The 12,646-nt window shown below is 39.7% G+C and overlaps 1 protein-coding gene across 2 annotated transcripts in view; it reads right to left on the reverse strand.

The window, feature by feature from the left end:
* Positions 1-3,466: 3,466 nt before the first annotated feature.
* Positions 3,467-12,646, reverse strand: part of grk5l (G protein-coupled receptor kinase 5 like) — a 58,647-nt gene continuing 49,467 nt past the window's right edge. For both annotated transcript variants that reach the window (XM_034307005.2, XM_053235990.1), the window contains 3 exons: positions 12,007-12,144; positions 10,720-10,922; positions 3,467-10,610 (listed from right to left, as the gene is read on the reverse strand). In XM_034307005.2, coding sequence (XP_034162896.1) covers positions 10,731-10,922; positions 12,007-12,144 — 330 coding nt within the window. In that variant the 3' untranslated portion in view covers positions 3,467-10,610; positions 10,720-10,730. The remainder of the gene's footprint in view (positions 10,611-10,719; positions 10,923-12,006; positions 12,145-12,646) is intronic.

Genomic DNA, 12,646 nt, shown 5'->3' on the forward strand with positions numbered 1-12,646 from the left:
ACTTTTGCCATCATCTGAACATCTGAAGCTCAACACTGTAAATATTTTGCTGCTATAAATAAAATGTGTTCCTAATTCTGTTCGGAAGGGGTGCACAAACATTTGCACACTCCTGTATATCTGCATCTATATATATTTTTTATTTAGTTTTTTTTTTAGAATCACATTTAGTGTGTTTGTTGTAGCTTTCTGTCCCTGTGTGAGTGTGTATATGTAACATTATCTGACTAATATTTCCATTTTTCAGCTTTAACACTAACGTAAATATTCAAAATGATTTTCTCCAACAAGCACGCTAAATCATTTTAAATATTTAAAACTGGCATCTGTGTTTTAAACATTTTATTCAGGATCATTTTCAGAGGGAAAAAATGTTAATAATAAAAAAAAAGCCAGCTGTGTGTAAATGTGGAGCAAAAAAACAACTTTAGTAGCGTCCTATTAACACCATCACTTATTTCTGTGTGTGGTTTGGGCCACGCCCTCAGTGGCGTTTATGTGGACTATATAGTGAACAGAGTGTGTGGTTTGGGACACGCCCTCAGTGGTGTTTATGTGGACTATATAGTGAACAGGGCGTGTGGTTTGGGACACGCCCTCAGTGGCGTTTATGTGGACTATATAGTGAACAGAGTGTGTGGTTTGGGACACGCCCTCAGTGGCGTTTATGTGGACTATATAGTGAACAGAGCGTGTGGTTTGGGACACGCCCTCAGTGGTGTTTATGTGGACTATATAGTGAACAGAGCGTGTGGTTTGGGACGCGCCCACTGTGGCGTTTATGTGGACTATATAGTGAACAGGGTGTGTGGTTTGGGACACGCCCTCAATGGCGTTTATGTGGACTATATAGTGAACAGGGCGTGTGGTTTGGGACACGCCCTCAATGGTGTTTATGTGGACTATATAGTGAACAGGGCGTGTGGTTTGGGACACGCCCTCAGTGGTGTTTATGTGGACTATATAGTGAACAGAGCGTGTGGTTTGGGACACGCCCTCAGTGGTGTTTATGTGGACTATATAGTGAACAGAGTGTGTGGTTTGGGACACGCCCTCAGTGGCGTTTATGTGGACTATATAGTGAACAGGGCGTGTGGTTTGGGACACGCCCTCAGTGGCGTTTATGTGGACTATATAGTGAACAGAGCGTGTGGTTTGGGACACGCCCTCAGTGGCGTTTATGTGGACTATATAGTGAACAGGGCGTGTGGTTTGGGACGCGCCCACTGTGGCGTTTATGTGGACTATATAGTGAACAGGGTGTGTGGTTTGGGACACGCCCTCAATGGCGTTTATGTGGACTATATAGTGAACAGAGTGTGTGGTTTGGGACGCGCCCACTGTGGCGTTTATGTGGACTATATAGTGAACAGAGTGTGTGGTTTGAGACACGCCCTCAGTGGAGTGATGATGGTGTTTATGTGGCCTACATAGTGACTAGTCAGTGTGATTTGAGACGCGTCCACAGGGGACTAATGATCTTCTTTATCCGTGTATATGAAGTAACCTGACCTCTATGTAAACACTGGTATTATTTACCCAGAATCCTTTGCTACTTCTCCTAAACCATTTACTATATTATGGATATATATCTCCTGCTACAAGTGGAGTGTTTAGTGCACTTACTATAATATCAGCCTTTTTAATGAAAGAATGTTAGCTATGCTGTCTAGTACGTTTAACTAGCGGTCATATGTGTTTAGCATCCCTGTTATACAACCATTAATTAGCTGATCAGCAGGCAGGGTGTTAGCTAGCTAGTTAGCTAGCTAGCTATTAAATAGTCTTCAGTCTTTATTAGCGATGTTAATGAGAATTCTCTCAAATACTGGTTCTTGGTATACGGCCTACAAAATCACTCGATCGGTAACCGCCGAGTCATCGCGCTCCAGCCTTGCTCTCCGTGTCTATCACACTCTTTGGGAAAATATTAGCTTAATGACTTGGAATCTCCACACACATAACACACACATACACACACATAACACACACATAACACACACATACACACATCTGACACGTTCAAGACCATCAGAGAGAAAAATGGACGAGTCTCATGAGTGAAATAACCTTAACCCTTAACCTAGCGTCCCTCCAGCCCCAAGACATGATTTATACCTCAGACCTTCTGTGGTAAGCGAGCGGGAAATAAAGGAGTGTGTATCAGTGTGTGTCCGTAAAGCAACCATTTTGAAAAATGCTTTTCTGTTATGCCTTGTTATCAAAAACCAAGATAAATATGACTGGTATCATTCTTCATGCCATGCTGTGATAGCGCTAATTAATGCTACGTTCAGTGGGAACTTGTGAAAGCAAACACACAATACGAGAGAACTATGTGAGAACACTGTTTCTAGGCAACCAGGAAGCGCAAACACTGAGAATAAGCTAGGTAAAGAATAATGCTAACAACCTACCTGAGACTAAAATTACACTATAATTACACTTAGCTAGCTTGTTTTCAATGTTTATATTTCCAGGTTGCTTAGCAACAATGTTCTCACAACTACTTTAACATTGCGAAGTTAGGAATTTGAGTAAACCAGTTGAAAATTGTGAACATAAACACTAAGCACAAGCTAAATAAGACTGATGCTAACCATTTGTCTAGTTAGAATATAGATGTTAAGGCTCTTAGACAGACATAGTGACTGAAAAAATGAGACAGAACCATCAGAAGGATCAACATTTACCTCAGATATGTGGATAAATTACTAAGAAAAGCCTCCGTATGACTAAAATTAGACTTTGTGAGCACTGATTTTTCTCTCAGAAAAGAAGAAACAAGAAGAAAGGTGAAGAAACATCCATGTTTTTTTTAAACCTAGCATATGATAATGACCAATCAGAGATACTGTGAGCTGTTATAACATCATACTCCAAAATTAGCCGTTGCTAAGTCTGTAGCAATGTGTGCCACTGACTACTATGATAACTAGCTAGCAGCTAGCTAAACTATACAGTACTGTGCAAAAGTCTTGGCACTCCCCCTTTTTTTTAGTGCAAACTTTGTTATAGATGTTTATTTTCTGACTTCTACATTATTGATTCAGTACAAAACCATTTTAGATTCCAAACATTAGTTTTCCAGCACAAAATGAAATGTTACAGAAAAATGTTTGTATGTCAGTAAAGAAAGCAGCAGATTCCATAAGAGACACTTTTCAGATAAAAACATAATGAAGGCTGCTGGGTTACTGCTCTTTATAGTATTTTTTTAAAATGTAGAAACATTTAATTTCATTATTTTTGAAGGCATCTGGTTTTAAGAAAGTAAGCTAAATGATCTGAATGCTACTGGTTAAAAAGGTAAACTACGCTATACTGTAACGTCTTCGCACAGTTTGTAGTTCCGGCGTAAAGTTTGCTGCGAGTTTGAGTGTTAAATTATGTGTTATATGTAATAACTGATGATGTAAAAAACAAAAAATTAGATTAAATATGCAAAATAAGTCACAGAGTCGTGTTCAGGCCAGCACAGGTTTTATTCAGAAGGACTTTGACAGGTTCGGCTTCACATGCAATCAGCGTAGTATGACACCTCTCTCTTCAAATCACATGTGCGTATATGTGTGTATATGACTGTATGTGTGTGTGTGTGTGTGTGTGTGTGTGTAAGTGTATGGAAGTGTGTGTAAGTGTGTGTCACGCACACAGACAATGGACAGAAGTGACACACAAAGTGCAAACCTTGACGTGGGCACTACCCGGACTGCACGGCTAAAAAGGAGGCACTTCGTTTGGATTTGACTCTCGCGATGAGAAATGAGAAACGAGAACCGTGAATCCCGTCGTCTCCTGCGGTTGAAATGAAAAAAAAAAAATCTCCTCGTCGTATCGAGGGACGACGGGAAAAAAAATCCCACTTCCGGTTCCCTTTTTTTTTTTTTTTTTTTTTTTTTTAAATTGTTTGGTCATTGTTTAAAAAGAAGGCAATGTCCCTTTAATGCAGCATATTAGCTATGTCACCGCTAGGCACGTGCTGATAATCAGTGTTTCATTAACGTCAAAACTAGCTAACGTTTATTACAAATTTGTCCGCCATGTTTTTAAATGCATTTTGTAACACAGCAAACACAAGACTACCTTTCCAAATTGCGCACATTTACGTTAATCCTTAGCCACATAGCTAGCCAGGTTTATAACAAGCTAGCTAACGTTAGCTAGACTACTTTATTGTCTAAATAAATTTAAGTGTGAGGTTTGCTAGCGTTTTATATTGTCTAGCCAAGTTTGCTAGCATGAGATCTCATACTCCGTTGCCTACACGGCCAGCCTCCATCCGAATCGATCACGATTTAACGGATTATCGGCACATGCCTAGTCACAGAACAAATCATTTGTCATATCGCATATGGAAAACATACATTATTCATATTATAATACATCGAGTGTACATGTGTAACGCTAATGCATTGAAATAGAAATTCATGCTCCAAATAAGACACAGGGGAATGACGTATTAGCAAATAGAATCAACATCGTTATGTCGTCATCAGGCCCTCGCTATGAAATGTCACGAACGGTTAATAAATCATCAGCACGCCATAATGCTCAGGATGGAAACACTCTACGAAAATACAGCAACACCTAACACGACAGCCTAGTCAGTCTTAACCAATCACGATGTACGGTACTGCATCTACTATAATGCTAAAGTCTTCCTTCCAAATAACAGAAATGGGCCATTCGCAGAAAGAAAGAAAAAAAAAAAAAAAAAGGATTCGCTCTCTTCAAACGACTCATATAAACGAATCAGAATCAGGTGAATCAATTCAATGATTCATTTGAATCAGAATGTTTAATGTTACGTTGCCTGACGTTAACTAGCAAGCCATGTTTGCTAGAACATTAGGTAAAGTATTTTGGTGATGTCATGCCATCAAGATTTCTATTGGCTAATCACATGTAGCTTAAACTCTGCCCATGTTGACCGTCTTACTGAGCAAAATCAGGATCTGCGCGTAAAATAACATTAGCGGTTTAGCATTATTTGGTACAACCAGCGCATAATCTGGAACATTGTTCAGACTTCTGGCATTAGGAGGCTCAGAGTTAGCTAAATTAGACAGCTAATCTCTCAGTAATCGCCTCTGGTAAATTTAGCTAGCTAGCTAACTCTGTTCTGATGTTTACCAAGAGGAGGCTTTGCTTAGAAGAGTTAGCCAGCTAGCGGCAAGCTCCTGTGTTAATGTCCACGTCAACGGAACTTGGCTGCGTGTTTTATCCAATTCGTAGCTGTTTATTTATAATTATAGAATAGAAAACTGACGCAGGATCAATGTGCTTTAAGCTATGCTCAACTATGTCGACTTGAGCTCAGCCTAATATGGATGTTTATTTTGATATTTCTCATGAAAATGTTAAGCCAAGTTAGCTAGCTAGCAAAAACCTCTCATGGTGATTGTAACTAGCTAGCTAGCTAACTGAGTAACCAATGTCAGTCAGCGTAACTTAATGGATTGTTACTGCTATAATCTTTTTCTTTCTCTTTTTAAGAATTATCTTACGTAACGTTGCTAGCTGCTAGCATTTCTATGTTCTTGTTTGTTCTTACAAGATAACTTAGTGAGACAAGGTAACTTAGACACAATCTGCGAAATAAGAATCATAAAGCTTGAAATTGATTCACTTAAATGAGTCGTTTGAAAGAATCAAATCACTGCAGTGAATCACGATTCTCCGTCACTACATATTAACAGACCAACACGACACAAGGCAGTAACGGCAAAGAAAAAAAAAACTCCCGGATGTTTCCGATTTCCCCGGTAAACTCCCGACGTGACTCCCGGGAGAGAAACGGGATTCATAAATTCTATATAAAAAAAAAAACAAACACTAAAAATTCTACCATTAACCCTGATTGTGGCACGACAAAGTTTCTCAGCACTGCTAACAGCTACGTGACACAATCCTGTACACGCTCGCACCGGCCACTCTGCTATCGCGTACATCTTCCCCTCCGCACACACCAGGGGACGACTAGAGAAATGTTCATGTCTACTAAACGGTACTTATAAGAAACGCAACTGGAAATATCTAGCTTATCCGAAGAGAACTGGCTCTTTGTCCCTATACAGTTTTCATAACGGAATATCTGTATACGAATGATTAGAAAAAACTGGACCCGAAATGTTTTTAGTGAAATCACAACAATTCCCTGTTAACGTTTATTATAAACATCTAGGCTTTTTCGCACTAATAATACACAACTCCTCAGCAGGCATGTGCCGATGTTAACCTTCCATGTCACGAATATTAGCATAAAATTTGTATGTTAACTTACGTTTTGCCTTTCACGGACTAAAATGGTGGACTTTCGCCTTCTCCAAAAAAGGACGCGCCATCAAATTTACCCAAAATAATCAACCTTACAAGAGAGTCACCCTTCCCAATAGGACTTTAGCTAGCTAGCTAGCTAGCTAGGTTAGCATTGTCAGTGATGGATAATCTGGCTCCACCTAGCTAGACATGTCTAGTCTGATAAATATTGCAGAATATCATACAACCTAATTATCAGCACATGCCTACTTTGACATACGTAGACTGAAATCTAAATACTTAGATGTTTATCGAGAACAAACATGGCACAGTTTCACTTCAGGCACCCTATTTTGAAGTTTAACGTATAATCTGATTCACTAAAGAAATGAACTGCGTGCTTTGACTTTACATTTGGCGAAGTTCTCGACATTCCAGCCAAAGTAACCTTTCCGAAACACGCCACGACCGTGATCATAACGACTGATCGGTTCAGTAATACATCGCAAACGCCCATTCCTTACACGGTACTTAAACCGTTTATGATTTCTTTTCGCTTTAATAATAGTAATAATAATAATATTAATAATATTAATAACAATAATGTTAAAAAGCACTGAAATGCTCCGTCCGGTTGACATTCAGTCTAAATCCATGATACTTGTCCACGATACGTCTGAAGCTAGAAGAATGCAGCTGTTAGCCACCGCGTGGAGTGTCTCAACGACACGAAGTGGTGTAAAACTGTAATGCTGTGGAAAGTAGATGAGTGAAGTGGTGTGTTGAGGTATGCTGGTTTAAGGTGAACCTGCTTTACTGAGTGTAAACAGTACGGTGAAAACGTCTCGGCTTCGGAAAAAAAAAAACAGCCGAGACTGGAAGGAGAGCTGCGTTCGTTAACGCCGCGTTCGTTAACGCTGTGTTCGTTAACGCTGTGTTCGTTAACGTCACGTTTGGCAACGTTCTGGAGATGAGTGCAGTGGAGATGAATATGTCTGTGAAGGTTTTTTTTTCAGTCACGCAAGTCACTGAGAATCTCCAAGGAGTAAGACGAGGTGACCGGACTTGTGTCGTCGCTTTCAAGACAGTATGATACGATATTTCTTCTCGACAAACGATCCGAAGTTTGAAATGTCTATTTAAAGCAGCTAAAGGTTCAATATTATATGATATAATGCAATATGATGTGATGCACTTTACTGTCAAAGAAGCACCACGATAACACAAGTCTGGCTGCTTCGACTTCGACTTACAAATATTCGATGAACAATCAGCGTCTCTTTTCAAATTCCACTGTGACTTCTTCGACTGTTGATGGATTTAAAAGGAAAAAAAACATACAACAAAGAAAGCCATCAACTGGTTTTCCTTCATGTTTTGGCCAGCAGGTTTTGGCACATACAGCATTTCTTCGTTACCCTGCGTTCACACCGGCAGTGAGACTCGGTCATTTGGAGCGACGATCAGCAAAGAGAAGTGGGCGGGGCTAAGGGACACGACAAATGCTTCCGAAAGTTGCAAAGTTGTAATTACGAAGTCATCAGAGTGCACCGTTAACATAAGCTAGCTTAATCAACTTTGAAATTTTTCCTAACTACGTACATCCATGATGTAATTGAGTTATTTAGAAATGTAGAATTTAGAAAAAGAATTATTTAATTTTTTTAATGTGAACCAGCGAAATAAATCGACAAAACTTAGTAACCAATCGGAAACTCGAGTATTACGACGGTTCCCGGAGCTCTTCTTCTTGTAAATGTGTCTTTAACGGACGTTTATGTGCAGCCTTTAGGTTGCGAATTCTTATTTACGATAAATCCGATAGAAAGTAAAGATGCAAATGAGAAGAAAAGCGTTAGCCAATAGGAGTGAGGCACAGTGGGACTATTTTTCTGTCGTGATTTAATGCTTTGAAATATATCGGAATGTACGAAATATTTAAAAAATGTTTGGAGAAATTTTTTAAAATGAAGCTAGCTAGCTTAAATAACTGTGTGAATGACGACATATGCTTTGTTACTAAAACTGTCTATTAATTAAGATTTTTATTAGCGTATTTATATATATATATATATATTTAAATAATTCTGTAAATATTAGTCGCATTGATTGTGCAATGCAGCTAAACACTATACTTCTAAGAAAATTTGTGAAGGCGACCACTATATTATCTAGGTGCTAGCATGGTTACCACGGCAACCAGGATTAACGTTGAGTCGTTAATGCTTACTAGCGACCGACGTCTAGCAGTTTGGGCGACGCGAGGTGTAAAACATGGCTGCTGTGTGAACGCAGGGTTAGCAGTATTAACACTAGCTAGGCAGCATAGAGAGAATGAGGACGACGGATTAGCCACAGGTAGCTAATCGCCACCACAGAGTTCTAAATCTGATTCTTAAACTTTTAAAGGGTGGAAATCTAAGATGAGATGGATGAAGTGAAGCTCCCTGATTGGCTGTTGTGCTGTCAATCTGTGTATCTGCTGGTTTGAAAAGACCACCACCACTTTTCTGTCTCCACATTTGGCTAATTTCCTTTGTATCGCACACAGGAAGTGAGTGTTAGCATCATAGTGAGGGATGAACTCCGTCCTCAAACTTATAAAGCTGCCAAATGTTATAGATGTGTGTGTGTGTGTGTGTTTGTGTGTTTTCTTTTTTTTAAAGGGACGCTTCATCTAAAAAAAAATTTATGTGGAAGATGCTAAATGCTAAAACCTGACAGGATTTCTGGAAAATGTTTATCATCTTTATTCTTAATGCTAGCTAGAAGAGCTGGCCTGACAGGATTTCTGAGAGAATTCTTCAATCATATTTACACACGTTCATAATCTTCACTGCTAACATGGACTAGCTGGCTAACGTAAGCTAACTTCTCAAGAGTTCTGAGAACAATATTAATACAAATTCACAGTCTTCACTACAAATCCTAGCTAGCTAACACACGCTAACATGACAGGGTTTCTGAGAGGATTTTTTTCTTTAAAGTCATATTAATATTAATAATAAAAGTTCATCATCTTCACTGTGAGCACTAACTAGCTAGCTAAAATGACAAGATTTCTGTGAGGATTTTTAAATCATATTCATAATGTGATCTAACCTGACAGGATTTTTGACAGGACTTGTACATGAAAGTTTAGAATCTCCTATAATAATGCTAGCGAGCTAGCTAGCATGTACTAGCCAGGATTTCTGAGAGGATTTTTTAGTTATATTTGTAAAATATTACTAACTTTCACTTCTAATGCTATCTAGCTAACATACGTTAACCTAGCAGTACTTTTAAAGTCTAAACTGCTAATGCTAACCAGTTAATGCTGGCCGGCTAGCTAACACGAGCAAACCTGACAGGATTTTTGAAGGAATATAAATAATTTTGCTAGTTAACGTTAGCTAAACTGACAGGATTTCAGAGGGGATTTTTAAGTCATAGTCACAAAAGTTTATAATTTTAAAATTTCACTGTAAACTAGCGAACTAGCATAAGACAGAATTTCTGAGAAAAAGTTTTTTTTTTTTGATAAAGCGTCCCTTTTATGGATAGACAAACATGAATGAGTGGAAAAACAGCGACTAGCGTGTCCGAGTTGTGCTATTTTAGGCTTAACCTCAAAGAAAAATGACAGCAACCGAATTTTTATGTACGTGTCATATCTTTGGCCTGAGTGTAAAAACACAAGGCAATGTGGAGGTTCGGAGGTGTGTGTCGCGTCCTGTCGTCGAGTGTGGATTGATAGAGGGACGGAGGAGAAGGAAAAGAGCGAGAGAGCATGAATGATTGAAGGCCTGTGTGTGTCGAGTGTGTGTAGAGTCTCTTCAGTCCACTCCGTTAGCCTTTCCCTCCTCAAGCGAAGGGAAAAAGCCCTCGTCATCCCCTCGTCCCCTTCCCTGTGGAGGCCTCGGTAAAATCCCCTGAATAATAAAGAGTTTAATATTCCGTCATTGTCAGTGGCTCTTTTTGTTTTTCTTTTGTTTGTTTTTTTTTATTTTTAAATTCTGGTCCAGCAATCCTGAGGGAGCATGAGGTGAGGGCTAAAAGTTCTCCTTTTTTGTTAAAAAAAAAAAAAAAACGAAGACAAAAAAATAAAGAAACGTCTTTATCGTCTCCAAAGCTGAGTCGCTTCGTCTCCTGCCCTCCAGCGGGAACGCGTTGGCAAATTCCAGGACGAAAACAAAACGTCTTCTTTTCCGTGAGTCTTTCTCTTTCTCTATCTATACATCACTCGTTCTGGTTCCCTGTAGTCCTGCAGGCGTCTGTCCACTAGGGGGCGGAGCTTGACACGGAGTCAACGCGGAGTTGACGCTGGAAGACGAGACTCGGCTGCGAGCGACGGTCGCCTCTGGATGCTGACAAGAAGAACGGAGAAGAAGAAGATGATGTCATCGTTTATATACAGTGCTACCATGGAGATCTACTGTATATACACGGCTGTGTGTGTGTGTGTGTGTGTAGAACCTGGTCTGTAGTTAGCTGTTGTGTTCTCGGGCCGGCTCCTCTGTGTGTGAGGAGGAGGAGGAGATCCTCACGTTCCTCCTGAAGAGGCGGTCCAGCAGGCTGCGGCGTGGAGCCTCGGGCGGCTGACCCCAGTCCAGGTCCGGGGATCGCGTCCCCTGAGGCCCGAACACATTAAGGTCACTAAAACACTCCGTCTCAATCATCTGCAACGAGAGAGGAGGAAGAATTAACACCTGTGTGTTAACGAGTGTGTCTTAACGAGTGTGTGTTAACGAGTGTGTCTTGTATAATGTGTCTTAATGAATGTGTGTGTTAACGAGTGTATGTTAACGAGTGTGTCTTCACGTGTCATGTATGTCATAATGAATGTGTTAACAAGAATGTGTTAATGAATGTGTCTTAACGAATGATTGTTAACGAGTGTGTGTTAATCAATGTATGTTAACGAGTGTGTTAACAAATGTGTGTGAATGAGTGTGTGTTAATGAGTGAGTCTTAATGAATGTGTGTTAACAAATTTTATTTAATAACAATATTTTAACAAATATTATTATAATATTATATAACATGTATTCAGTAAAATAATCTCTGAAAAATGTATATAATTGCAAAAATAAAATATAAAAATATACATATTTATAAATATAATATACCAAAATAAGAACTGAATATAATTAAATATTAAGTATTTAAAAAATAAATATAATAATAGAAAAATAAAAGAAATGGCTAATAATTAAATATATAAATTCTAAATAAATTTTAGAGACCTTTTTAGTAACCTAGATATAAGCCTTGCTATTATTATTATTATTATATTATTATTATTATTATTATCAGAACTTAAGCGTATTTTTTTTTTTTTTCTATTATTCTTGGCCTTATTTACAGCTCTACTATTTGTGTACTAGAGGATAAAGACGGAGAATGATCTCTTCATAACCCTGCTGCTGGAGACGTCTCCGTCACTTCTCCATTGTGTTGCTGTGGTTGCTATGGTGACCTGAATGACTTCTCGAGTGTCCAGTCGTCAGACTGCTTGTGAGTAAACACTACTAGCCAATCAGAGTGCAGGAGGCGGGATTTAAGATGAGGAAAAATATCACACGCACAGAATTCACCCGTAAGAGGAATTTTTAAGGGAATTTAAATATAAAATACAATATAATATAAGTTTAAGGAGTAGTGCATTACATGAGCATTTGGGATTTAGCTACCTACAACTTATAAACGTCTACTATATGATGTATTAATGCAATACAAACACACACACACACACACACACACCTCATTCTGCCATGGTATAGAGACGCTGCCAGTGGCGAACTTGGAGTAGAAATCGTTATCGGTTTGGTCCAGATTGACTCCTTTAACAGTGGAAAACTGCTCAATGTCCAACACGTCCTTACAGTACACCGCTCTCGGCTGGAGAGAGAGAGAGAGAGAGGGAGAGAGAGAGAAAGAGAGGGAGAGAGAGGGAGAGAGAGAGACAGAGAGAGAGAAAGAGAGGGAGAGAGAGGGAGAGAGAGAGACAGAGGCAGAGAGGGGGAGAGAGAGAGAAAGAGAGGGAGGGAGAGAGTGAGAGAGAGGGAGAGAGAGACAGAGAGAGAGAAAGAGAGGGAGAGAGAGACAGAGAGAGAGGGGGAGAGAGAGGGGGAGAGAGAGGCAGAGAGGGAGAGAGAGAGAAAGAGAGGGAGGGAGGGAGAGAGGGAGAGAGAGACAGAGAGAGAAGCAGAGAGGGAGAGAGAGAGAAAGAGAGGGAGGGAGAGAGGGAGAGGGAGAAAGAGAGAGAGAAAGAGAAAGAGGGAGAGAAAGAGAAAGAGAGAGGGAGAGGGGGAGAGAGAGGGAGGGAGAGAGGGAGAGAAAGACAGAGAGAGAGGCAGAGAAGGAGAGAGAGACAGAGAGAGGGAGAGAGAGAGAGAGAGAA

The sequence above is a fragment of the Pangasianodon hypophthalmus genome, chromosome 8 (genome assembly GCF_027358585.1).
Source record: "Pangasianodon hypophthalmus isolate fPanHyp1 chromosome 8, fPanHyp1.pri, whole genome shotgun sequence".
Taxonomy (NCBI): Eukaryota; Metazoa; Chordata; class Actinopteri; order Siluriformes; family Pangasiidae; genus Pangasianodon; species Pangasianodon hypophthalmus.